The sequence below is a fragment of the Dipteris shenzhenensis genome, chromosome 19 (assembly GCF_047967505.1).
Source record: "Dipteris shenzhenensis isolate YYH24624 ecotype China chromosome 19, Dip_SZ_1.0, whole genome shotgun sequence".
NCBI classification, from domain to species: Eukaryota; Viridiplantae; Streptophyta; class Polypodiopsida; order Gleicheniales; family Dipteridaceae; genus Dipteris; species Dipteris shenzhenensis.
In genome coordinates this window covers 40,350,176-40,378,000 of record NC_141614.1, presented here as the reverse complement: position 1 = coordinate 40,378,000, position 27,825 = coordinate 40,350,176, and the positions used below count along the sequence as shown (strand labels likewise).

At 41.2% G+C, this 27,825-nt stretch overlaps 1 protein-coding gene across 1 annotated transcript; it reads left to right on the top strand.

Moving 5' to 3' along the window:
* Positions 1-377: 377 nt before the first annotated feature.
* Positions 378-19,763, top strand: LOC147890465 (alpha-mannosidase-like). The gene is made up of 30 exons (XM_087390298.1): positions 378-584; positions 803-961; positions 1,295-1,378; positions 2,316-2,404; positions 2,513-2,687; positions 2,879-2,998; positions 3,189-3,272; positions 3,426-3,497; positions 3,639-3,752; positions 11,664-11,764; positions 11,856-11,949; positions 12,222-12,389; positions 12,534-12,623; positions 12,743-12,808; positions 12,937-12,993; positions 13,628-13,847; positions 13,990-14,120; positions 14,855-14,920; positions 15,027-15,086; positions 15,178-15,249; positions 15,441-15,488; positions 15,599-15,718; positions 17,113-17,178; positions 17,454-17,566; positions 17,650-17,734; positions 18,344-18,454; positions 18,536-18,634; positions 18,805-18,852; positions 18,983-19,051; positions 19,318-19,763. The coding sequence occupies exons 1-30, from the start codon at positions 378-380 to the stop codon at positions 19,504-19,506; spliced, it is 3,177 nt and encodes a 1,058-aa protein (XP_087246424.1). The 3' UTR covers positions 19,507-19,763.
* The last annotated feature ends 8,062 nt before the right edge of the window (positions 19,764-27,825 follow it).

Here is a 27,825-nt window from a genome sequence, read left to right as displayed (position 1 = left end):
ATTGAAGTTTGCAGAAATTTGAGAGCTTTGCAGTGAGCTTGGCTTTTGAAAGTTGGAGAGTGAGAGCTTGCAGATTGAAATTTGGAGCGTGACTCGCGTGCAGATTGAAATCTGGAGATTGAGCTTGCAATTGAAATTTGCTGTTAGAGCTTGAAAGCTAGAGAATTGGAGTTTGCAGAGTGAAAGTTGGAGATTGAGAGCTGGCAGATTGAAGTTTGCATTGGAGAGTGAGCTTTCTGACGGAAATTTGGAGATGGAGAGCTTGAAGAGTGAAGTGTGGAGATTGAAATTTGGAAATTGAGAGGTTGATTGAGAGCTAGAGGATGGAGTTTGGAGCTTGAAGGTTTGCAGATTGAGAGCTTGTTGTTTGGGCAGCGATGGAGAACTGGCTATGGCGAAGCATCTCTTTGCTCCTCCTCCTCCTCCTCCTCCTTCCCAGCTCCACTCTCGCCATCGTCTACAACACTTCCTCTGGTCCCGTTCCCCATAAACTCAACGTCCACCTCGTCCCCCATTCCCATGACGACGTCGGTTGGCTCAAGACCGTTGATCAGTACTACACTGGCCAGAACAATTCCCTTGCGGTGCGTACATCCATCCGCATCTTTACCACCTCGGCATTAGCGCCTAGCTGCTTTCTGCATTCATCAGTTCTCTTCTCAGTCCTTCCGTACATAAGATGTCATCGCCATGGCTGCTAAGCTGCTACTTTCCAGCTCCAATTTAGTCGCATTTTATCCGCTCGATCGATTGCAGTTTACGTATTCACGTTCCCTCACCTTCGTAGAATCAATATTCATAGCATCTGATTCAAGACTGCACAAGAGCTCAATTATTCTACTTGTCAATATCGAGCTGCGTCGTATTCTTTAAGCGATCACCACTTCAACGCAATGTCGTGCAGCTCCACATTAGTAGCGCAATCGTTAGATGGAATGGACCTTTTCTCAAAACGAGTGAGGTACTTGCTAAGGCTTTGATCAAAGCAGACCATAATCGGTTAGAATAAAGGAGGCTCGGCATGCCTGTTTCTCCCCGCGAGCTACCACCTCCAAATTTTCGCAAGAACATATATTTGCGTCGACTAGTTCACTTACCTTTCGCAATGTCGTTAAGAACAATATCGCGAGGACCCATTTCTCATCTAATTCTGTGTGCTTCTTTAATTTTTCGCGGATCCAACTCTGAATGAGAGCTGGTTTAAATCGCCTGGAATAGCTCCGCGCCAGAAGTTTTAAGCAAATACAAAATGTATAGCGTCCTAACGTATCCAGCTGACTGTGCTACTACACAGGGTGCAGCAGTGGAGTTGATCTTGGACACTGTCATTTCGAACTTACAAGATGATCCTAACCGCAAATTCGTATATGTTGAACAGGTGAGTATTCTTCTCTAACTGTCGTGTCCGTCAGTTCTCACACAACAAAGCAGTTCCTGGTGCGGCAAAACTTGTGCTTGACAGTAGAGAGTATCTTACTCCTTGAAGCTAGAGAAATAACGGAAGAGAGGAACACAACTCATCGAGCCAGAATTAGCGGAAACATGTTGTATTTTCATATACATATGTTTTCATACTCATCGAGCGGAAACATGTTGTATTTTCATATATATGTTTTCCTTATCAACGAGCTGGAAAAACCAAGCAATTTAGAGCCACAGATCAAGTCAGACGGCTCGTGAAAGAGTGTGTGTGTGTCTGTGCGCGACAAGCCCCTGCGCCTACTTCATCGTCCTTCATCCGCTCGTTCAACGAATTTAATCTTCTTGTCGCGACGGTAATTTCATTGGACTACATGCCACTATACCGTAGAAATTGCAATGCACTTACTTTTTGCTTTGCTCATAGGAAATTCAAACCTTGTGGGTCATTTTGGTGGTCAGGAAATTTCTCAACTTGTTTAGCATTTCGCTTTCCGGAGTGGAAATATAGCATAGAAAGTATAGTACTTTTCTTCAGACAGGAGTGCTGACACTTGCATGTTTAATGCATCCGAGTTAATCGCCTGCCCTTGATAACCGGAGTCTTACCTAGAATTAATACAAGTTATCCACCAGAACAATGGCTTCCTGTTCGAACATCACGGCCAGTTTTGGCATGTGTACATATTCTTGTAATAATCATGCTTCGCCTGGGCTCCATTATTGCTTTAGTGTTGTACATGTCCCCTTTTGAGAGGCCTAATGCTGTAAAGAAGTTTCCAAGGGCATAAATTCCTTGCAATTTTGGGTCGAAAACCTTTTTCCGAGAAGCAACGTAGTATTTCCCACGTTACCTGTTTGGCATAAAAGTTGTTATTGATAATCAATGTTTGCAGGCTTTCTTTCAGCGTTGGTGGAGGGAACAAAGCCCTGCAAAGCAAGCGATAGTAAAAGCACTAGTAGATAATGGCCAGCTTGAATTTGTGTAATGATCAAGACCCCTTTTTGAATATGAAGTACTGTTGCTGAAAGAGAATCGTTTTGAGACGAGGTTTGTCCATGACGAGTAATTATCAGTTGTGTCCGTTGTCAGAAATGGTGGTTGGTGCATGCACGATGAGGCAACGCCACTGTACATTGACATGATTGATCAAACGACTCTTGGGCATCGTTTTATCAAACAGCAATTTGGGAAGTCTCCACGGATCGGTTGGCAGATAGATCCCTTTGGGCATTCTGCAGTTCAAGCGTATCTACTTGGTGCAGAGGTTACTTCTTCAATTTGATTCAATCCTGTTTTGCTTTCTTTAAGTCCTTAAAACCGTGCATGTTTTGTCAGTTTCAGTTAGGACCAAAAACCTCCCAATTAACACCACATTTGATGGATTCTTCAGCTTATAACTTGTGTAGTGGAGATTCATTTGTTAACTCTCGTGAATGTGGACTCTGATCTTTGCAGTTAGGATTTGATGCGTTGTATTTTGCAAGAATTGATTACCAAGACAGGAAGCAGCGCATGAATACTACTTCACTTGAGGTCGTCTGGCAAGGATCCAAGTCCCTCGGCTCATCTGCACAGGTATAGAAGACAATTGCACTTCAAGGGCATTGCCAAGAGTCAGTAAATCTGTATGCGTGTAGAATCCATGGGAATTAAAAGACAATGGGTGACTGATAAAATGTTGTCGTTACTACCAATTGCCAATCAGTAAAGTGCTTTGCACATCAAGAAAGCTTCTGCCTTCATCTAACTGAGGTTAAAGACTCAGATCTTTACAGGGGTTTTTTTGAAGCACTACAGCCCCCCTGATGGATTTGAATTTGAAACTGGATCGGATACTATTGTACTTCAGGTATGACCACTTTCAATCCATTTATGTTTAAATGCAGAGTGAAGTCTATTGTGGTTCAGGTATGACGAAGTTCAATCCATTTATCTTTAAATAGTATACTGAATTTGTCTAAGACATAATACATGCATCTTACTATTCGTCCTATGAAAGCAGGATGATCCTCTTTTATTTGATTACACTGTCAAGGACAGCGTGGATACCTTTGTCGCAACAGCACAAGAACAGGTACTCTAGAGTGGTATACATGTGTACATCTCTTTTTGAAGAGTCAATACCTCCAAGTCTCTTCAATACCCTATCCTCTTAAATAAGAGGCAGGTTAAAGCAGTCAAAAATTCCATACTAAGTTTCTTTTGCCTTTTCCAGTCGCAATACTACCGCACAAACCATATAATGTTCACTATGGGTGATGATTTCACGTATCAGAATGCAAGGAGTTGGTTCAGAGAGATGGATAGATTCATTCATCATGTGAATCTGGTAAGTTCTTAGAGTCTATCTGAAGTTCATGAACATTTTTGCTTCGCATCTAATGACATAGCCATAATTTTTTAGTTTTGAGCTCCCAATGAAGAGCCCCTAGATACAAGTGATCTTCTAACACGGTGCTCCAAACCAAAAGCAAGAGCCACAGTAATATTTTAAGAACTATAACAATCAGCTAAAGCAGACTTAACGTTAAGCATTCTTAATGCAGCAGGACAGATAATGTAGTATTCCTTATTTTGCTTGACGTCTTCCAAAGGAAACGATGAAGGCCTGGTATTTGTAATTATGGTAATTGTCTTTTGGCCTGGCCAATGGACGCATTACAAAATCAAGCATCTAAATCCAACTACGTAATCCCTCCTTTTTCTTATATCATATGATTGGATTCAGATAGGGAAAAATCAGCATACAATGAGAGAATTAGTATGCACTCAATTATAACGCAACTATGGGGATTAGACCCAGCTATTGATTGAAACAGAATTGTCAAGATGTAAGCCTTCAACCGCAAATCTTTGGCTCAATAATATGGCCACTGGGCTATGTGTCGCTAATACAGACTCAAGGTTTTGTATACATATAAGTTCCTATGCTTGAAAGAGTGAGACGGCCTTGACTGGTTATGTAAAGTGGATGTCACTTTATCTTTAATCCAACACATTAATTATAAAAATCCACACAGAAAACTCAAAATAAGAGACTGGTTGAGGGGCCAAGGTGGGGACCCCTGCCCGTAGGGTAACGTTATTCCAACACAACCCACCTTCAGGGTTAATCTGAACCAGGCCTAGGGACCAAGACAATCACACAGATTGATCAAGTGCGTGTACAAGACTTTTGATTGGGCTCGACATGGGTGATTCATGCTCATTGACCAAGTTAATAATTGGTTTTAGATTCTATGGTGCGATATTGTACACAATTCTGTGTTTCACAAATTGATGAGTGTCAACCTTACCCAACGAGGACCTAGGTTGAGACAGAAAATCAAAACAACATCTAACTGACCACCCTCACCCAGCAAGGGCCTAGGGAAGTGAGATTAGTTTAGTTGATTATTATAACTAGCAGCTTTCCATGTAGTCAGGAGGGCAGCTTGTTTACTGCAATTGCAGGTCGGATAGTCATTCGCTAGAAGTGCTTTTGTAGACATGAGAGCAGGAGACCATATTGGCAGGCAGTGATATAACAGGTATTTTAGGCAGAAGAGGAGAAATATACTGGAGAGGTTTTCCCATGGGCTGAGTTTGCAGTAAGGCTGGAATGCACGTGATGTAGAGGCTCTTGGTTCAGCAGAGGGTTGTTCTAGACTGAGGACCTCAAGATTGTTGCACATTCAGGAGTTTGTTGCTGCTTCTGTCTTGGTGCAGAGGTTCAAGGCAGAGGCTTTTATCAGAGAATGACAAAGGCAGGGAATGAAGCTGATCGTGACCTCTGGAGCAGCTGAAGAGTGTATGAGCAGACGAATCACAAGAGGCATTAAATGGTGACTGCTTTTAGGGGGATAGCCGATGCAGGCTGAACCATTCTGTGTGGGCCAAGTATGGCCTGGAATCAGCAGCATGTGAAGGCCTGGTCTTCAGGTGGGGCCATGCTGGAGGAGATGGAAGTAATTGGGCAGGCTGGTGAAGCAGGGGAGCAGGTGGGCAAATGTATTGCTGCCAGGATGAACTAAATTCCGAATGGGCTTTTGTGACGAAAGATGCTGGTGAATGTAGGACATGTGGTTCAGTTCTCACTATCCCACCTTTCTGTAGGGTTCCTTCAATGCTTCATAGGCTTTTGGGCCTCAATCTTTGATTTCAAAACACATGTATTTTGAAATCGTGGTTTCTAGTGCTCCTTTGGAATGAAATGTTCACCTTCTCTAGCCCTTCGACATGGTACCCTCAACTTTAGAAAGCCCCAATCGTATTCATTACTTTATTTACTAACGATAGTAATAGCATGGTTGTTAAGACACTCGTGTCTTATCATAATACACTTAAGACACTTAAGACACGTGTCTTACCTTAAGACACCTTTAGACACGCTGTGTTTTTTTTTTTTTTTGGGTGGGTGGGGAGTAACAACACACATTGAGTTTGACTTAGCCATGCCATCATTGATGGTGACTTTGGATCTAGCAGTGGCAGTGACCTCATAGATTCAGATTAGGATGAATCTTCAGAGATTTGAGTCTTGAGAGTCGAAAGCTTCCTTTCAATTATATGTATCGAGATGCAGTTTTCATTCAAGTCACATGTGACAAGATTCAATTGTCAGTTTAAACCTTTAAGTACTCAAAACTTGCAAGCTCTTCAGTCGTGAGTCTTAACTTTAACTTTTAAGTCGAGTGACGAGTCTTGACTCTTAACTACATTGTACAAGTGCATTGTTTCTTCTTGCATTATTTAAGTGTAGCTTATTGTACTTCTAGAATCTAGCAGCTAGCTATGCTAGCAAGTTGCACATTTGTATACTTATACATATATTAATTAAATATTTATTATTATAACCACAATGGCGTGTCTTGCATGTCTTATCTTTAAGACACTTTAGACACTCGTGTCTGAAGCATGTCTAACGTGTCGTGTCTTAACGTGTCTTACAACCATGAGTAATAGAGAAAATTTAACTTGCAATGGAGCTCTGATTCATCACCCAAGTTATGAGTAGCTCTAATGCCTCTTCATGTGTCTTGGGCAAGAAGCCTGTTAGTGCAAAAACCTTGGCCAATTCATGTATTGGCCACTGGTTGAAAATAGCACGGCGAGTGGCCGGTCCTTGTAAAGCATCTAGAACTTAATACTCCTTAATAGCTTCTCCGTACTGCCTTTTTCCCATTGAATTTGACTTTCTGGTGAAGCCACGGGCTAGAAATAGTGAGTGATTATTCCATGGTCATTTTGATTCCTTGTTTCAAGGATGGGACCTAGCCACCTCCCTTGGGCATCCCCAAGCGCCTTGTGAATCACACCTTCATTACTCTAGTGGAGTAAACTGCCAAGTGCATCAAATTTTAGTCAAAAGAATTCTTAACAATATGGCAAGGACTTAGGGATGCAGACCTATCAAAATGGGTTAGGTTTAGAGGAGCAAACTATTCCCATCTACCTTCTGATCTCCCCAACACATCAGGATTCATAGAGGACCACACATCCACATATTACAATATGAAATCGACCACCCCATAGACCACATATATGTAGCCACTTTATTAGAGCACATAGATGAATAACCTGACATAGATGCCAAAGCTCTCTTCTTGACCAATTCCATCACATCACAGAGCCACATTTCTTCCTTACATAATAAAAAACATAGGAAAGCCGTCTGAAGGGTCCGTACCTTTACATAGGTGGTATGATGACAAGTGCAAAGTGCTGAGGCAATGCTAGCACTCTGACACCAAACAAGGGCACTGGATCAAGAACAAACCGGGACAGAGTAATGACGATTGGTGGGACTAAAGAAACCGCATTTTTCTGACCAGCCATGAGCAAGGCTCTTAATTTGTCTCATACAATGGTAGTTCCAAAGAATTTTGGATGAATCTTTTGGAACGAAGTGAAGGGACATGTGGAGACGGGAGCAATCACTCTAACACTAGGAATCTTTTGGAAAGAAGTGAAGGGACATGTGGAGAGGGGAGCATCACTCTTAACACTAGGAACGGAATGGAAAGATGGAAAGCATAATGAAAATGGAAAGAAAGTACAAGTGCAAGGCGAACCAAAATACTCACATGTAGATAAAGCTTGATGTTGACTGATATTTAAAAGACTCAAGACAAGTACAACACTATATAGTGTAACACTAGACTCTAGAAAACACACAATGTATATGGGATAAGTCCCATAGTGACATGTGGCACTCTAGGATATAAAGTAGAATGGTGTCTACTAAAATACACTAGAAACACCACCTAGAGACCCTACTAAAATACACTAGAAACACCACCTAGAGACCTAGTACACTCCAGATAACTCAGACTTTGACTTCATATTCTAACATCCCCCCATGAAGGAAAGGTGAGAGAAAAGAGGAGAGAAACCACATCTAATGACCATGATGAAGTCACTCGGTGCTGTACACCCCTAGTAGCTCAGAGGCTCATGAAGCGTGGCTACTTGACCCAACGAATTTGGTCCAGGGAATGCACCAACATCTTGAAAACTTGGCCAGGCCTGATCGAGTGCACTCACCACTATCTATGGAAGGACTTCTTCCAATATACACCACAACCAATGGAAGAACTCCGTCCAATACACATCCCCCCCTGGCTTCACGATGGTAATCGGGTAAGAAGCCACACACAACTCAAGAAGTGAAATAACATCAATTTAGGAGGACTATCCAAGGCTGAGTACCTTTATAGACTCAATGAAATCCAAACTCAATACATATCGTTTTAGGGGGACTACCCAGGGCAGAGGACCCCAAAATACATCAAGCTATAGCATAAATAAAAATCTCTTTGTGTAAGAGATGTCCTCCGCATAGTTGTTGCATCCAAATGTGCACATTCTTCCTGGTATATGAGAAGAATGCCCCCTGAAGATGTCGATGAAGCCCATGGGAACAACTCGCGGAGCAATCACCGCATGACTCTCAACGTGTTGAAGTGAGAGTCACCCAAAAGTCGATGTAGAGGCTTAGGTACCACGAGCAATTGGAAAGTTGATCAATGTGAAGTACCTCAAGCATCGATCAAATAAGCAATGTCGGGGTGGAGGCTCAAATTTGAGCACTTATGCCCAAATGGGGCAAAATTCCCAATTGAATGGGCAAAATAGTGATAAATTTACATGAATTTGGAAATCCCCAAATGATTTACATGCTGGGGGCTTCAATAGAGCTGAAGGGATACAAAAATCAGAAAAGCCCTAAATCTGCAAAATTAGGGCTTAGCAAAAAATTAGGGCTTTCTAGAATTCAAAATTTCTTGAAGGAGTGTCTGCCCACAGCTCTTAGGAACCTTCAGAGCACAAAAGCCCCAAATTTTATCCCAAAATAGGGCAGAAATTAGGGAAGGTGGCTTTTAGGGTTTCTGGAGCTGTTCTGCACATTTCGACTGTATGCTTGCTCAATGCTGGGCAGTTCTTGCTGTAGAGGCAGATCACGAATGGGCGTAGCAGATGCCCAGGCAGAGAATGAGCAATACGGGACAGATGTGTAGGCTGAGAGTGAGCAAACACGCGCGTCCCTTGCTCACGAATGGGCGGCACATCTGCGGGCCAATGACCTGCTTCTACTCCTACATGAACAAGCTCATATTTCCGCCTAAGTCTCTTGCCAACAGTCCGGGGGTCAGAGGCAGACTGGCTGAGCATTTTACTGCAAGTACATTGCATGAAATGAGCTCAGTTGATTGTGGAATTTGTAGAGGTACAACAAGCAGAAATCTGGTGATAAATGGGCAGATGTAGGGCAGAGGGCACAATGGTGGGCAGTAGAGCAATCTCGGGCAGAGTAGGAAACGGTGCGTCATGAATCAACAGCTCATAGGGAGAAGATATCCGGCATCATTGGCAACACTTTTGGTAGGCACATCAGCTTCATCTCCATCTTCAATGTCGGTGAAGCCAAGTGTTGGTGGAGAGCTCAAATCTTCATGTCTAATGCATCATCTTCACTCGGAGAGGCTTGGGTGGAGGGAAGGGGAGCTCAATCATAGAGGAGAGAGTAGCCTTCCATTTGTGGGCCTTCCTCATCCTCTAGAATGAGCTATGGAGAAAGGGAAAGGCTAGGAACGGAGGCTCTAATACCACATGAAGGGACATGTGGAGAGGGGAGCATCACTCTAACACTAGGAACGGAATGGAAAGATGAAAAGCATAATGAAAATGGAAAGAAAGTACAAGTGCAAGGCAATGATAACCAAAATACTCATATGTAGATAAAGCTTGATGTTGACTGATATTTAAAAGACTCAAGACAAGTACAACACTATATAGTGTGACACTACACTCTAGAAAACACACAATGTATATGGGATAAGTCCCATAGTGACATGTGGCACTCTAGGATAAAAAGTAGAATGGTGTCTACTAAAATACACTAGAAACACCTAGAGATCTAGTACACTCCAAATAACTCACACTTTGACTTCATATTCTAACAAGAAGGTCACCACGCCCTGATCCTAGTCTTAAGTAGACAGTGGACACACTATAATTTTCCTAACCAGCCCATATACGAGAATGGAAAAGTCTTTAACAAAGTCTTTTGCATTGGCTTCTCAACCTTCTGAACCACAAACACCATCATCCACATTCACAAGGCAAGGGACCCCATGGATGCAAGTAATTCTGGACTATTATGGTTGGCTATTTGATGGAAAAAATTTATCCATTGGCTTTGGAGATAGGAGGTCGAGGATCGACTCTAGCATAGTCTGTCATATCTATCTTCGTATATGTAGATGATTTGGTGTTGATCTCTAGAGTACATATGCATTTGACAGCACTACAGGCTTTTTGTAGGAGACGAGACATGAAGATCAACTTTGGTAAAACCAATTATGATCTGGTGTTGATCTCTAGAGTACATATGCATTTGACAGCACTACAGGCTTTTTGTAGGAGATGAGACATGAAGATCAACTTTGGTAAAACCAATTATGATCTTCAACATTAATGAAGCTCATCTCCAACATGAGACTTTCTTACTTGCAGTTGGGATAGTCAGATCCTTTATATTTAGGGTGCACTTTCACAGGTCCGAAGTTTACGGTGAAGCCAGTGGCACAAACATGCCTGACTAGAGGACACACATCCTTATTAAGACTAGAGAGACAGTGTTTTCAAGCACAATTCTAACATGTGAGAACAAAATAAATTCTCTTTGATTCCCTCGTTTGACCAGCGGCCTTGCAAGAGCTTTTTAGGTAGTAGATCTCAGAGAGGACAAGTGGACTGATTTTGACATACTATAGGTCAAAATAATATCTCATATGATGGGGGAGAGATGTACTCCACACAACTTCATTTTGGTATAGTATGCTACGATACCCTCTACATAGATGCCTCATTCTAGATCATTACCTATCTGGACGGGTCAATGTTTCAGATTGATAGATGCAGGCCATCAGAGATTACCATGGAGGGCTATGCAGCTTGTTGTTGCGGAGGGAGATGAGCAGTTCTGGAATGCATAAGTCTTTGGATGGTTCTGATTGTAGGCCGTACATGTCCCATGGCAGGTCTGATGAGTGTCTTGTGGCTGCAATATCGCCACCTGCCTCGATTTCAAATCTATGAGATGAGGTCCTGAGCTTGCCCTTGGTGATCCGTATTGCATGGGAAAGATGGATCTGTAAGGGTGTTCAAGTGGAGGAAATGGTCCGTGTAGAAGGCCCTCTTCGTCCCATGTGGTTGAGCGGGAGATATCGATGTCCCATGGATGTATTCCTGCCATACGCCATCCAGAATTGAAGAAACATGGTGGAGAGGTGGCCTCCACTACTTGTCACATGCACCCAGAGGAGTGGCACTCACCTTGCCCAGTGATTGTGATCATCAAAATTTGTGGAGGGATAGAGTGAAGTGGGGAAAAGAGGGAGAGATCATGAGAGGAGAGGAGGGGAGGGATTCTCCAAGAAGATGATCCACTCCAAATGAAGGTAAGGGATGATGTCTATTCCCTAATTGCAAGATGTCAACTGGCATTATTACACTAATACTTCCCATAAGCATGCATATCTTGCCAATTTACACACAGGCACACATGCACTTGCGTACACAGCATAGTCATAAGGCTATGCATTTGTCATATGCTAGAGCAAGCAATCCATTAAATTTTGAGTGTTCAATAATGTGCCTAAAGAAATTTGCCTTTACTGTTTTTGGCAAATTAATTTATTTCAATTGATAAAAGGAATGTGAATCTAAGTTTAAGACTTTTGACTCTATGATCCAGGATGGAAGAGTGAATACATTTTATTCCACTCCATCTATTTACACGGACTCCAAATATAGAGCTGATGCTACTTGGCCCCTCAAAACTGACGATTTTTTCCCGTAAGTGATGTTCATGGCGCAAGTTTTTTTCGTTCCATTGTGCAAAGCTGTGCCATAATTCCATGTGCTCACTGGTTGCTCTTTGTTACAGGTATGCCGATGGGCCAACTTCTTACTGGACAGGATACTACACAAGTCGGGCTGCCTTGAAAGGCTATGTCCGCATGCTCAGTGGTTTCTATTTGGTGAGAAATAAAATGGACCTTATGTATATGGGGTGAATGTCTTGGAAAGGTGGATTAATAGCAAAGTGCCTACAAAATTTCCCAATTCGCATTGAGAGTAGACCCGACTAATGAAAATTCCTCCAAGTAATGATGTAGAGTTGGACTGCAAAAATAAGCCTCCATATATACCTCCCAGTCAATATTTGATAGAAGTTCACAAAATATACAAACGTTAAGGTTCAACTGCTCAATGCTTAAGAATTTTCTAACCAAACCATCGTCTTTGGCAGGCAGCAAGGCAACTCGAGTTTTTAGTTGGAAAGAATAACTCCGGTCTTAACACAGAGGCCTTAGGAGAAGCCCTAGCAATTGTTCAACATCACGATGGAGTTAGTGGCACTGAAAAACAACATGTGGCAAATGACTATGCAAAACGTTTGGACATCGGCGCAGCCATGGTCCACCATTTAAGCCCTTTTGAAATTTAATTTGCATGTGATCATAAATAAGTAAAACCAAAACATTGTTGGAGAGATGATCAAATATACTGGAAAGAAACTGCCCTTGCCCAGTGCAGCTGACCTAATTTCTTTTCCTTCCAGGCATTGAATACGGTTGATGCTGCTCTTACATGCTTAACCTCTCAAACAGCATATAGGCCTTGCCAACCTTCGAATGTACTGTTTCAACAGGTCGTTTAAAATAGAGCTATTTTTTATAACTCATTCTTGTCATCATTATCTTTGGTATTTGCAATAAGTTAGTGAGCATCCCTGGCTTTATGAAAAACACATCTATGAAATGTTTGCAGTGTCCTTTACTGAACATCAGCTACTGCCCTCTCTCAGAATCGAACATTTTATCCAGCAAAACTCTGGTGCAGTAACCTCATCTTTTCAAAACAACACAACTGCCCATCTTATAGTTTGCAATTTCTCTTATGCCATTATCTTGGAATTTACAACTAAAGGAACGAGATCTAAGCTGACTCAACTTTGTGAACAGGTCGTGATTGCCTACAATTCACTTGGCTGGAACAGAACCGATTTTGTCCGTGTCCCTGTAAGTACAAGATTGTCTGGTGATAAGTGTGCGTGTGTATAAATTTGGTCTAGAAGTAATATTCTTAGTAGCTGGAATACCTATAGTGTACATCACATAATAAAAGTTCACTGAGAATAATAAATAGTGACATTTCAAGGTATTTGTGCTATTGTTACATACTTGTGGAAGTTGCACTTCACAAATTCAGTTGGAAATTAAGGTCAGTCTCCACTTGGATAAACACTCCCTAAAGAACTAGACAAAACCGTTGCAATACAGGTGATCTCAGAGGACGTTCTTGTTTTCCAATCTATAAGATCTAAAACTTTACATTTGTCATAAAATATGATCACATGATCGATAGAGCCTAAGGTCTCACAAGGACATAGTCTGTCTGTCGATCTATATGGTCTAGCTTTCACATTTGTCTGTAACACAATTATGCCTTTTGAAAAGGATGAAGAAATCCTCATTCATGTCATAATGCATAGCAATATTTCCAAACTTAATGATCATATGTCAAAATGTGCTATGAATATTTCAAACCAAATCATTGTCATTAAGATTAAGGAAAGAATGCGTTGGAGTAGCAGTGCTACTCGTATGTGAACATTCCTGATCATGTTTGAACGAAAACTTGAACTACAACCAGGTCAGTGGAAAAGCCCTGGAAGTTACAGATGCAGAAGGCAATATTATCCCAGCGCAACTTGTGCCATTCATCACTGATCGCACCAAAACAGCGAGACAATTTTACACACAGGCATACTTGGGTGTTTCTCCTACCAGTAATGCTACGTCATGGCTTGTATTTCAAGCATCTGTTCCTGCGTTTGGTTACAATTCATACTTCATCTCAAGTCCTAAGACAGGTCAGCATTTAGAAAACCTTTACATGGGTGATTTGGGAGAAGACAAATACCCTTCCATATTCTAAATTCATTGAGACCTGTTATTCTACAAAAAAATGTTCCTGATCTTATGTTTAAACATCCTTCATCTCTGCATCTACAGGTACAGTCCCCATATCATCGGTCAAAAGTCCCACTGGGTATGGAACAGTGACACTTGGATCTGGAAATCTGCAGTTGACCTTTTCATTGGAAACAGGGCAACTTACACGAATGAAAAATAATCGGACAGGGGTAGGTTAAATGCTACTTCTACATAATATATCTTTCAACAATGAATGGTCGGGAAGATTGACTTTATCTAAGAAATCCGTTCTTTGCTTTCCAAAGTTTGGCTAATTGTAATTCTGGAAGTTGGATGTCTTTTGTAATCTTAAGAGAGGGTGTTGTGTCAGTCTTCACGTACTCACATGCAAGCTAAATTCTTGAAAATAATAAATGGAGCAGCACATTATGATCAGCAGATGTGGACAGCAAGATGTTGCATGTCATATGGATGCATACAAGATACACATATATGCTAGGTCGAACATAGCTAGCCTGTTTTCTTCTAACGGAATTCAATTGCCTGAAGTATCTCTTATCCCCATGAATATCTTTGAATTTATATGTGATAGAGTTTTCAAGTCATATACGCGTGAGACATATACTCAAAAGTTGTATATATGGCAGTCATATCCCTGAATTTATATGTGATATAATTTTTGGAGGCATATAAACATGAGACAGCTCTCTCTAAAGTAAAACCATGGCAACAAAATCTAGAATTTTGAAGTTTGTCCATGGAGGCATATGTGATTGTGTTGGACTTGAATAAAGGCGATATTGGGGCATAGGCATATGTAATTGTGTTGGACTTGCATTAAGGCAATATTGGATATAGGATTTACAGATACTCGAGCATTGATTCTAACTCAAAGATTCCCTTTCATGGACAAAGTAATTCAGATAATCTTAATGTATGACAGGCAGATATCCCAGTCCAGCAATCATTCTTATGGTATGCTTCGGATGACGGCAGCACTGATGGTCAGGTGCACTATTTTAAATTCACATTTCAAGTTTTTTCTGGAAGCATTCAAATTTGACCTGTAGAGTCACTACCGGGATGCTAACATTTCAAATTAAACCTCTTGAAAGGCATCGGGAGCATATATTTTTGTTCCAAATGGAGCACCCCCCACACCTGTAGCAACACAGGTATACTTTTTTCTATATTATTGAGACAAGGAGAATTTGACTTCATTATTCCAACGCATAAAACAAGATTCTTTTGGGCAACTTGAGATAGGTTCCTTTGACCGTTGTACAAGGCCCTTTGGTGGATGAGATCTATCAAGAGTTCAGTCCTTGGGTAAGCCAGGTAAAGCTCGCTATTCTAAAACCATGCATCGATTTTTCAAATGGAATATTTTAACTGTAATATTTTAACTGTAAGTGATATTTCGTAAGTTTAAGCATGCAGGGAGTAGGCCTGAGCTAACATAAATAGCAGAATAAACTGCAACAAATGCACTATAGATTGTGACCAGTGCTGTTTTTAAAATCATACAGGTGATCAGGCTTTACAAAGACCAAGACCATGCTGAATTTGAGTTTATGGTAAATATTTTAGTACAGATATTAAAGATGTTTCAGAATTCTAAGAATCTTTTAAAATTCTTAGCTCTCAATGGCAAACATTTACACATATTTGATATTTTCTGCATCAGGTTGGACCGATCCCATTTGAAGATGGAATTGGAAAAGAAGTCATCACACGATTGACAACAACCATAGCCAGTAATGGAGTCTTCTATACAGATTCCAATGGCAGGGATTTCATCAAGCGAGTATGACAACTACTTTCATGCTCTTTTATAGTCTCTGTTTCTTTTTTCACTAGACCCAGCATACCAGTCCCAGCATTTGGCCTTTTATTGCAGCAATGTGTCTTCATTGTAAATCTCTGAACAAAATAATTGGCAAGATACGGCAACGGAGTTTTAGCACAAACATTACTGAATCGAGGATGCAACCAAAAATTTGGCATGTTTGTGGATGGTCTGGAATGTTTTTGTCCCTTAAGCCCTCGAAAGTACCTTACACACCACATCATCGAGTGTACGAGGAAAAACCCTTGCCTTACACTTTCCTAAGGTATATTAATCTCAAAAAACAAAACCAAGGTATGAGTGAGCCTTAAACTTCTTTCAAAATCCAGTAAATCATGGGAGAAGGTAAATATCAACTGATCAAAAGAACTTCCTCATGCTTTCTGAATTGAGACATATGGATATTGCATGCAGACACATGCACGAGCCTGCACACGACAGTGCATAGATGCACTATAAGATCAATGATACGCATCAGGAAGTTTAAAGTGGTTAGCATGGGTAATTTAAATGGGTTGAGCTAACGTATAAACCTGGTGTAAGGTTTAGAAGTCAATAATACAAGTTCGTTGAAAAGACCCATAAGTACTTCTCGACCTGTTCACCCCTTGCTCCTCTCTCAACCTGCCCTTTCCCCTTCCGTCCAGCCCACGTCGTCCCTCCTTCCTTATCCTATACCCCCCTTCGCTCTCTTGCCTCTCTTGTCCACTCTCTTCTCTCCCCTATGGCAGTCCTTTGAGCCCCCCCACCCGTCTCACAGCTTGGTGGGCTTCATACTTGGCCAGCATAAAGGATTGTGTTGGAAAATATCGAACATGTACTTCTACTGCAAGTCCTAGCTTCTGGTACCATGTTAGAATACATAGTAGAAAAATGAATTGTCCACAAGATCACACCTTACAATCTAGATCCTACTATGGATGTGCACGCAAGCATCTTAATGTAAATCATGCTCAGATCAATGGTGTCTAGCAAACTTATACGATATGTAATTTGAACTATGAAAAATTAAAACAAAACCCTTGGGAAAGATACACATGCTATTGTATGTTTCACATGCAAATGCTATGGCTGAAACATGTCTGAGATCTGCATCTGGCACCCCTGCTCGGTGGGTCTGTGGCACTGTAAGACAGTCTATCGTGTGATAGGGTGGCATCAGGTAACCATGTCTGTGAAAAATCGTATCTAGGGGAAGAGGCACAGGTTGAGAGGGCGGTGGGTGTGAGTGGGGAAACAGGGGGAGCGGGGGGTGCATTTGATGCTGCACATAAGTTTGCTCTTTGCATAGTATCCATTTGTGCTCTAGGCAATGTTTAAAACAGAGACATGCTTCCAAAATTTAAATGCAGGTAAGAAACTACAGAGAAGATTGGCCTTTGCAAGTCACTGAACCAATTGCAGGCAACTACTATCCAGTGAGTCCTATCTTTTTAATAGTCCTTTCTGTATCTTTTCCATCAAATTAGATCTTTGTAGAAGCTTAATGTTTAAGCTTTACCTTTCCATTGAGGTATGTAACAAAATTTTGGAGGTAATTCAACACTTTTTCCTTTTCATACTATCCTCTCTTTTCCCTTGTTCATTTTCCCCTTGTGGCAGCAGTGAATTTTTACTCCTATTCAGTGAGTTTTATGTGTATGAGATATAATGGCTTGCTTACACGAGTGACTCGCATAAATGTTCTATGCAGATAAACCTTGGTGCATACATAAAGGATAGTGAAAATGAGTTTTCAGTGCTGGTAGATCGTGCTGTAGGTGGATCAAGCATCCACGATGGTCAAATAGAGCTTATGCTGCACAGGTCCATCATCAACTGAATTCCACAATATGGTTGCCTCATATCATGTTAGGCATATGACACTGAAGTATGGTCACCATGTGCAGGCTGATGCTGCATGATGACGGCAGAGGAGTGGGAGAGGCTTTGGAAGAACAAGTTTGTGCAGGCTCTACGTGTGAAGCCTTAATGGTGAGAAGGGTTTTCCTTCCTTTTAAAATAGCGTTACCCCACGAAACTTGATAAACTTGTTGCAGTACATGTTTAGAACTCTTCAAATGTTGAACTGAAATTCAAGGAGGCTAACAACTCATGATTCTGTGATCACACGGTATTTTATATTTTGCTGTCTCATTATACACAGCGCTTCTCCAATATCGAGTTACAGTATAGAGCCACCAAAGTAGCTTTAAACACACCATTCATCACTCTATCAAAACACCTGAATTGAATGTCCATTCAGCCTGCCTGTAAACGTTACAGGCTGTGGAAATGTATTCAATTGCATGCCTAGCGTTGATTCTATCTCAATGTTAGCATATCCATCTTACTCTGCTTATTCAATCAGTACATTCCAAATATTATTCATTTTTCTAGGCAAGAAGCCTAGAACCGATCCTACTTAACTGTAGTGTACTCCATAGAGAGTCATTAAAAAACATATACAGCTAGAACCACCGTTGCATGATAATAGAAGAGATGAAATCTTGTATTTGCAGTAAAGAAAAAAAAAATGCACATGTTGGGTTATTTCTTATGGGAAATTTTGTGGCTGTATCTAATACCCTCTGGTAAATAAAGGTTCAAGGTAAATATTTTGCAAGTGTACATCCTGCAAGCAAGGGATCAAGGTGGAGAAGATCTGTCGGTCAACAAGTCTATTCACCACTCCTGTTAGCCTTCACTACAGAGGTATTCTTGGTTTCCAGGCATATCATGAATTTAGCATGTTTTAATCTTTTAATCTTAAAATTAAATCCTCTATGAGTGCAGGATACAGGAAAGGGCTCACATAGCTCTTTCCGTCATTCATTTTCTGCTATGGCTACTGGATACTCGTTGCCAGAAAATGTGGCGTTGATCACACTTCAGGTCTATATCTATCCTGGAAAGATCTTCAGCATCACCATGCATGCACGTCCACAAAGTTGCAAAGTTGGATGACACAGAGTATCTATCCCATAGTTCCATTTTCATACGAAAGCAAGCTGCCGTTCAGGTGCACTGAAGTTTCTGAAACAAATTGCTTAAAACTTTTGCAGGAGCTTGATGGCGGAGGTGTGCTTCTTCGCTTAGCTCATCTTTTTGAGGTAAGACCTGGAAAGTTTGTATAGCTGTGCGTCATTATTCTTGCTTAAATTCACATTTATGTCATATTTGAGAGCACCATGTCCATTTAGTCAACCATGTTTTTGACATTTTCGGCAACATCCCCCCCAGGCTGATGAAGACCAAGAGCTATCTACACTTGCATCAGTAGACCTGAAGATGGTTTTTTCAGATCGAAAGGTAACATTCAACCCCTTCTTTATTAATATCAATGTAACCCTATTCAAACTGTAGATAATATTGTGCATGAATGAAAATCAGTCTCATTCAAATGCTCAATTCAGATTATGCTCCACAAAGAAAAACCGAAAGAATACATTTTGCCACTCTAGTATAATACTCTTGCTCAAGTCACTTTAGCACACTTTGGATGGACAATCCACAGACTTTGCTCTTGTTTGTCCCGGTGATACTGCTGCAGTCTGAAAAAATGCTTTATTTTACAGATTGCAAATGCCACAGAAATGAGCTTGTCTGCAAATCAGATCAAGTCCGAAATGAAGGCCCCACTTGCGTGGCACGTGGAAGCAGGAGGCAACCCAGCCGGTGTAAGAGGAAGAGCATTTGATCCAAGAAAGCTGGTTGTGGAGCTAGGACCCATGGAAATACGCACATTTTTGCTCCAATTTGATTAAGAAAATGGTTTGGATTATTGGGGGGCAACCCATGTACACAATCTTTGGGTTGGTCAACCAGATCCTAAGTGAAAACTCGAATAACAGAGCCTTGTCACAAGATCAGCTATGAACTCAAGGAACATTGCAATTTCGAAAAAAGCAGCAGCCTGAAATAACTTTAAAGATGTAATGACACACCCTGTTATTATGAGTAGTGGCCATGATTTCATGACAAAAATAACTTCTAAAACAGTTTTGAAGTTTAGTTTGAAATTTTTGTCAATTTTCTTTTACATGGAAAACATGAAAATTTATACAAGTTGCTTTTTGGCTTGTGTTGAACACCTTGAGCACTTTGCTTTGTTAAACTGGGAATATTTTTTTAAATATTAAGATTTTAGGGGAAAGAGCCCCCAAATTTACACTTCAGCTCATAAGAGCTTGAAAAAAAGATTTCTGAAAAAACCAAGCTGACATCTACGATACTGTCTGTCTAACAAAAGCGCATGTAGATTCCATTGGGAATCCATCTACTCAGAAGCCTTCTCTCTGGCCTTCTTGATGCTGCATTTTATAAGCCACAGTAGCAGTTGGTTCAAGAGCCTGGCTTCTTCAATAGAGTATCTCCTCGGCATTAAGTTCAGCATAGCATTGCATCACGTGTCCCAACCATCCTGCCTCTTATATGATCGAGTGTATTTGGCCAACTCCATAGGCTCTGTGACAAGACCACCTCCATCATCCTGTACATTATCAACAAGTTCTTTCATTTGCTTGTCTATAACACATTGAAAGATGTGGCACAATGGCTGCAGCACACATGGGGTGTCACATAATTCAATGTAGAGATGCACATGTGTGTAGATGATGCATAAATTGAGAAGCATTGGCATTGACCCTCCTAATGGGATGGATATTTGGAGTGGAAGGAGTGCCCACGTGAGTGTATTTTTGCTAGACTCTTCTCTACATGCTCCACACAAACCACAATCCATATGCACTCAAACGCCCATACTCACACACCATGAATGATGTGAGAGGGTGCAATCCTCATGCGTCTTGGGATCACATCCCTTGGGCATACCCCATTATTCTACCCTTAGCCTATGACCCTTTATGCCTACCATTGATTAATGCAATACCCATGCACAATGCTACCTGTGCATATTTTATTATATTCATTTGGCCAATTTACAATGTTACAACCATAGGGTAATCACGCTAGATTCCCCAGAATGATTCACTAGGATCTAATATAAATAATCATGTCATGACATGCCCTCTTGCTTAGAGAAGCAGATGTCCTCATCTATGTGCCTTCAAATAATCTTCAACAAGTGCGGGGTAATCCTGCAAGTGATCTTCATCGAACCATTGACCATCTTCCATAGGATATCCTTTAAACTTTACCAAATATCGATATCTTTGTCTATTCCTGGTACTCCTGACCTCATGGAATGGTATTCGCCGAATTCCCCAGAATGATCCACTAGGATCTAATACAAATAATCCTGTCATGACATGGGGAATCTCATCTCTAAGTCCCTGGGACTATATTGCAAGTTCCCCAGACTACTGCCAGTCCTTCGATATCACTGTGATCTTTCTCCAGTCAGGGAGAGGTGGCATGTTGGAGGCAGTGGTAAGATCCAACCACCCGGGGTAGCAGCCTCGACTGATTCTTTAGCAGGAGTTACAAAGCCTCTGGTAAGCAAACCGATGGATATACTTGTGCTTCAGGAATATAGTTCTCAGTGGTTGATACTCATAGAAGTAGACACCTTCTCCCTAGTGGTAGTCCCAAGGTTTGGTAAGAGTGGGATGGATGTGTCCGCTCTAACTTGCAGACAGTAGAGGAACTTTCTGGTGCAAGCTCACGAGCTGCTTGTTGGACGTAGAATCATGAACTACTAATTCAACAATCTAGAGTCTATGGAAGAATTCTAGGTCGTCACGCTTCCATAAATTCCTATGGCTGTTGGAGGTGATTTCAGTGTATGAAAGACACTTGTTCTTGAGTGATTCTAGAGTCTTATTCTGCAAGATTGTTGGGGCACTGGACTATGGTTCATCAAATAAACTGTTGTTGCGCAAGGTTTAGGCGAATAAGGATGATGTATTTTACTCACATCGAGTGTGATCTGTTGGCTGACTTCGCAATTTCTTTATTTCTACAGTTCCACTCCCTTGAGGAAAATATGCTTGTGAGTGAATTGTTGTTTGGTGTCGTCTTTTTTGATAGGTCATCAAACTCATGGGATGTATATTACATCAGAGGATCTTGATGTATTTTCCGATTCATCTCTCCATAAGAGCTATAAACTCTATAAATGCATCAAGTGCATTTGACTTTTATGTCAATAAGTAAATCCAAGTCTTCTTTCTTCCCCCATGAAATTCACTTCTGAAAGAAATAGCCAAGAGAAGAGACTCAAGGCATAGATACATCATGCAGACCATGAAAAACCCAAAAATCCAAATGATCATCAGTGGAAGTGATGAAGTGTAAAGCATTGCCAAGGGATTCATATAAGCATAACCCCCAATATCAGAGTGAATGATAAGAAGTATATTAGACTCGTAGACCATGATGTGGGAAATGGCTTAACGTATTCGTTACATAGACTTATGGAAGGCCTTCTACAATGTTCGATTTGCTTGAGTGAGACCAAACTGTGGAAGTTGATCTGAGTGATCTGTCTTTCGTTGCGCACAGATGCAGTTTTGGGTCATCTGCCTTTAATGGCGCAGTATCTGGAGCAGAGGTAAGTGATTCTCATAAGGTTCAGCCTGTTTCCATATAGCGAAGAAGCCAGAAGAAAGCCCTGGGTAGGAGCTTTGAAAAGGTGACAACCGGTAGTGCTGCGTGACAACAGCGAGACAAGGAGGTTCTCGGAAGGTGTAGAATTTGCTTGTGGGTGGTGAAGGAGCGCTGCTGATTGTGTTCAAGAAGTTTCTGTGAGCATAACTTAAAGAGACGGGTTGCTGCTGTTCAGAGCAAGCTTGTGATCATAGCTGGGTAAAAGACAACAGACAGCCTTACCAAAAATGGTCGTGTGTTTGAAGGCTTAGTAAAGAGATTTGCCAAGTGGAGCATCGTCTCAGAACATGGGACAAGACAGCCTTTAGACAGGGTGTGTATGTGCCCGCCTTGAGTTGGCCTTTAGTTCAAGCCTCACGGGTAGCTTAGGATTCTATCTTGGTCACCTCGTATGGGGTGTCATTGCCACTTTCAATCTCACTACACCCCCCCCCCCCAAAAAAAAAAGCTTCTTAGTAGATTAACGTAGATTCCAAATCTTTTGCCAAAAGGGTAAGTCCAACTAAATTCCTTAGATAGAAAAAACTTTCCAACTTGGCATCATGCTTATGAAGATTTATTTCCAAAGGAATTCATACAATTTCCTCCTAAGAAAGAAATTGACCATTCCATTCTTGGTACTATAAGCTTTTGTACAGTCCTTACAAGAAGTGAGTTGAAGCAATAGGGATTAAAACCCAATTCAACTTGCTTTTGAAGAAAATTTCATTAAACCTAGCATCTCCCATCATCTCGACCTATGTAGATTGACTCGTTTCCAAGATAGTGCTTTCCCATATGATCATAGACGAGAGTTGCATGGAAACTTCTCTTGTGCCAAGTGTTTCTTATCCAACGTGATTCAAAACTAGTGTATATGCTCTAAAATCACAGGTTAGAAGGATCAGCTATATGTGGGAAGAGAACACATAGGAATTTGCATTCAAATGGCCTGCCCTGGTGGAAGCAGTTTGAGAACACTTGGCACGACGTAGCTAGGTATACAACGAAATATAGAAATAGTTGGGAGGAATAGAAAGAAGAGAGAAAGAGGGAGAAAATGGTGTGGAGAAGAGAGACAACGACGACTTGAACTATGGCAAGTGTAAAAAATGCCTATGAATATTCTTTGAAACCTTGAGAGGAGGCCTTCACTATACCCTTTCCCACACAAGTCAGGCCAAATTTGCTGCCTATCAAATAATTTTCAGCAAGGAGGATTACCTTTTGGTTTGCTTGGAGATAAGCTTGGGGGGGAAAAGGATGTGCATGGTGTTTTGTTCACTACCTTGTGGCTTTTCATTTGGAAACTGGAGGGACTTGAAAAAGGATGTGGGGATGATCATTGTTGCTAATAGAAAAAGAGATGAGCGTGAAGGGATCTTGTAAGAGAGAGAGAGAGAGAGAGAGAGAGAGAGAGAGAGAGAGAGAGAGAGACCCACAAATGTATGTATGTATGGTGTGCACTCCCCCTTCCCCCCCCCCCCTCCCCCCCCTTCCCCCCCCTCTTCCCAATCTTGCCCTTCCCTCCCTCCTACATCCCCCCCGACCAACAAAAGAAACCATAACCACAGAACCCTCTCTGGTCCCCTTGAGGTGATGTGGATGAGTTGTTTTTGTATGTGTTGCTCTTGTCCCCTTGCCCCTAGGGTTGTGTGTGTGTGTGTGTGGACATGCACGCGCGTGCGTGTGTGTTTTCACTAAAAACAAATTATGCACTCATGCACATTAATGCATGTGTGTGTGTGTGTGTGTGTGTGTGTGTTCACAATATTAGAACATCAATTATAAGAAGGAAAAAGAGTGTATGTCATGGAGCCCCCTCATCCTTAAGGTACATTGCCACCCACCCAACTCTCTCCTCCCTCCAATAGTGTGAGTGTGGCCCCTGCCCCTCTTTCACATGACCTCTATTCCCTCTCCTATAGTGGGAGTGTTTATGTGTCTCTTTTATGTCCTCTATATTTGTGTGTGTGGACTCCTCTTTTTGCCTATACATGTGCTTTCTCCCTCTTAGATCCCCCCACCAAAAGTAAACCTTGTCTTCCCCTCAAGTAGTATGTGCATTGTCTATTTGTGCATAAGCCCCATCAGTGTGTGCCCTTCCCCCCCCCCCCCCCCCCCCCTTCCCTTTTCACACCCCCTCTTGTAGTTGGAGTGTGTGTGTCTTCCCTCTCTCTTATATACCCCCCCTCCCCTAGTGTGTATTTGTCTCATATTTGTGTGTGTGGGCCCACTCTATTCCTACACATATGCTTCCCCCCTCCTAGAATCCCCCCCCTGCTCTCTCTCTCTCTCTCTATATATATATATATATATATGTATGTATGTATGTATGTATGTATGTATGTATGTATGTATACATAATATAGACTATAGTGTGTATATATAATATATTAGATAATACATATTATTAAAATATAGTAAATATCTTATATATAATCTTTCTCTCTCTCTCTCTCTCTCTCTCCGCATTTATTCTGGTAGTAAGGCGCTGTCTCCTATGCAACAACGCTGTGACATGTGGCGCGATGCGCGAGTCGAACTGCGTGGCTCCAAGGCACTCAATTTGTTGACCCTTGCAATTCGAGGATTACTAGAATTCGAGTGACGGTGTTCGAGCGAGACGACGGTTTGAGCAAAGACTTTCATAAAATTTGACATTCTAGTGTGATGATTTATGTTCAAAAAGTATCATGCATTGCTTACTTTTACGGTTGTTGTCCTACCCATGATATTGTGAGTAGTCGATTGTCTTACGTACAAACACAATTTCTAACAATATTTTGGCTATGTGTTTTGCTACGGTGAAGGAAGAAGGAGGGGTGGAAGAAAATGGTCACAATATGAGTTTTTTCCATTTTCAGGGAAAAACTAATGGGAGGAGGAGTCTCCCAGGTGGTCATGTTTGTAGTCACAATGATCGGAAAGATATGAATGAATCCATTAATCATACTAAAGTGTCAAAAATAGAGCTTTAAAAAGTTTGTACTTATCTTTGTTTCATTAGAGCTAGACCTTATCAAACTCTATATTTTCTTATGACCGTGGATTTTTCTCATATAGAGTTTAGGTCCTTGGTTTCCTCCCTCCATCCTTGAGATACCTATTTACATGGTCATGTACATATGAAGGTGATTTATATTTAGTTATCATCATGGTCATAAAGTGATCAATAATTTATTAGTTCCATAGTTTAAAAATTTTATTCATATGATCATTTCATGCATAAAATGGATCAAATCATATGGGTAGCATAAAAATCAATGAGTTACAAATAGCTATTGAAGGTCCAAGGTTCTATTCAAAGATTCCTGGCATCTAGTTGATCATTTTGGCAAACAATTTCTCTTTCTGATTCTACGGAGGGTTCTCTTATGAGTCTGTGGTTTGCATATCTTTTAGTAATTATTGTATTTCTTGATGGTTGTATTTAGTGGATTGGCAGCTTACTAGTTCATGGGTGTTTTTCAGCTATTGTGGTTTTAGTTGTTGTCGGGGTTGTGTTCTTTCTTTTGGTCAGTGTAAATGTGGCTTGTGGATTCAGCTACTATAAAGGGATTTGGTTGTTTGCTATCCCCATGGCCACTTTTGTTTTTGGTCCACCTAACACTGCATCGAGCCTGATAGAACGAGTATGATTATGATTGTTGTCATTGAGGTTTGTGTGGTGGCTTAGTATGGCCCACTACTTTTTAATATTTTTTTGTGGCAAGATGACTCTGCTACATCATTTTCATTTTCCTCTTTTAACTTCAGCTTGGTCTTTAGACTCTTGTTAGAATCATCCGTTGTGGTCTTTAGAGTCACTAGGATTGTGTGCGTCATGGAAGCAATAGCCTCACATCTTTAATCCATTGCTCCAATGTCTACCAAATGTTGTATTTGTCGTTAGCTGATTCTCTCCCAAACTTTGGAACCATTATAGATTCCATATAGCTGCAACAATTGTAGTTTAAGCACTGATCGTTTCATTGCATCAATTAGTTAGTAGTTTTGTGAATTCAATTGATGTTGTTTCATGGAAAATCAATCCATGTCTTTAAATTCCTTGAAGAAAATAACATTTTCCCTAGTCATTTGACTCACTAAGTGATGCCTTAGGTGGCTTCATCATCATGCCATTTCCATTCTTTATTGTTTAACTCATTACCCATCTAGCAAAGTTTGAATTATAAGGTAACATTAACAAAATGCAAAGCCAATTGCCATGAGTCTCTCTCTCTCTCTCTCTCTCTCTCTCTTCTTCTTCTTCTTCTTCTTTGCCCTTTGACTCTTCTTGTGTTCTATTTGTATGTGCTATTTCATATGATTGAATTGTAATTGTATTTGCAAAGAAAAGCTAACATGTCTTTGGAAAAATTCATAGCAAAACTTGAGATCACACCTCTCCCAACAAGAAATATGCAAAAAATACAAATGAAAAGGGAAAGTCCTAAAATCCCTTTAAGTTCAAGCTTTTAGGCATCACATTCAAGCTCTTGTTTCTACTAGAGAGGCATGCCAAAGCACACATCAGTAGTGGCTAGAGACCTGCAGCTAACATAGGACAAATAACAAGTGCACTTTGGCCAAAGAGATTGGAACCTAGAGAACAGAGAACAAATGAACATGTGAGTGTGTGACTCTCTCTCTCTCTCTCTCTCTCTCCCCCAGCCCATTTTTGTCTTCCTCTGTCGCTCAGCCTTGCTCCTAGCCTCACTTTGCCTCACTCTTGGAATCCCCCCTGCTCAACTTTTAGCCTCCTGTTTGCCTGTTTTTGTCAATCAGGTCACCAATGAGTTCTCTGCCACACCCTCTTGTCTCAAAGAGAATAGAGTGGTTGTCTAAACAGAGCAGGGGCTCAGGTTATCATTGTCTCTAGAGCTCTCTCAGCCCCTTCTTTTCACTCAGGCCTCTCCCATCAGAAGTAGTAGTAGGCGAGTGAAGGGACTCCGGGTGGGCTAAAACCCCTAGCTCCCATCTCGGGGGTTAACTTGTAGGAGAGGGGTCATTCTAATTTGCATAGGTCAACATGGAAAGTCCCGAGGTACACAAGCCTAAGGCTTTCATCCCTGCCACCCTCGTGATCCCTTGAAGCCCCTGTACTCATTTGTTGTAGGTTTTACCCCAACTCCCATCCCATATGCAAAAACCTCACATGATGAAGCCCCCTGATCCACAAGAGCACATATATCACCCAAAACTTGAAGTCCGTGTACTCAGACTTCAGCTTGTAGCTTTGAAAAGGAAGGTCCACGATATGGAGGGGAATGGGAAGCAAGAGGTCATCAAGGAGGTACTGCACAAGTGTAATGCATCTCCCACAACACCAAAGTTGGTTTCTAAGGTGTAGGAAATGGTTAGTATAAACTTGAGATCTATGAAACAAGAGATGACAGTAGATGTAAACAGTAAAGTGAACAAAGTCGATCTATATAGGGAAGTGAAAGAGCAACAAACCAAAGAATCCAACAAGCAAATCTTATGTGTGGGGGGGCTACCATGAGGTTTCCTTGATACAAAGGAATTCACAGCAAATAAGATAGATTGCCTAT

Excerpts from the sequence above, each read along its gene's own strand:
- LOC147890465 (XM_087390298.1), top strand. The coding sequence starts at position 378 with ATGGAGAACTGGCTATGGCGAAGCATCTCTTTGCTCCTCCTCCTCCTC. Across the intron at positions 11,950-12,221 it reads TGCTCAGTGGTTTCTATTTG|GCAGCAAGGCAACTCGAGTT; the intron begins GTGAGAAATAAA and ends CGTCTTTGGCAG. Across the intron at positions 12,624-12,742 it reads CGAATGTACTGTTTCAACAG|TGTCCTTTACTGAACATCAG; the intron begins GTCGTTTAAAAT and ends AAATGTTTGCAG.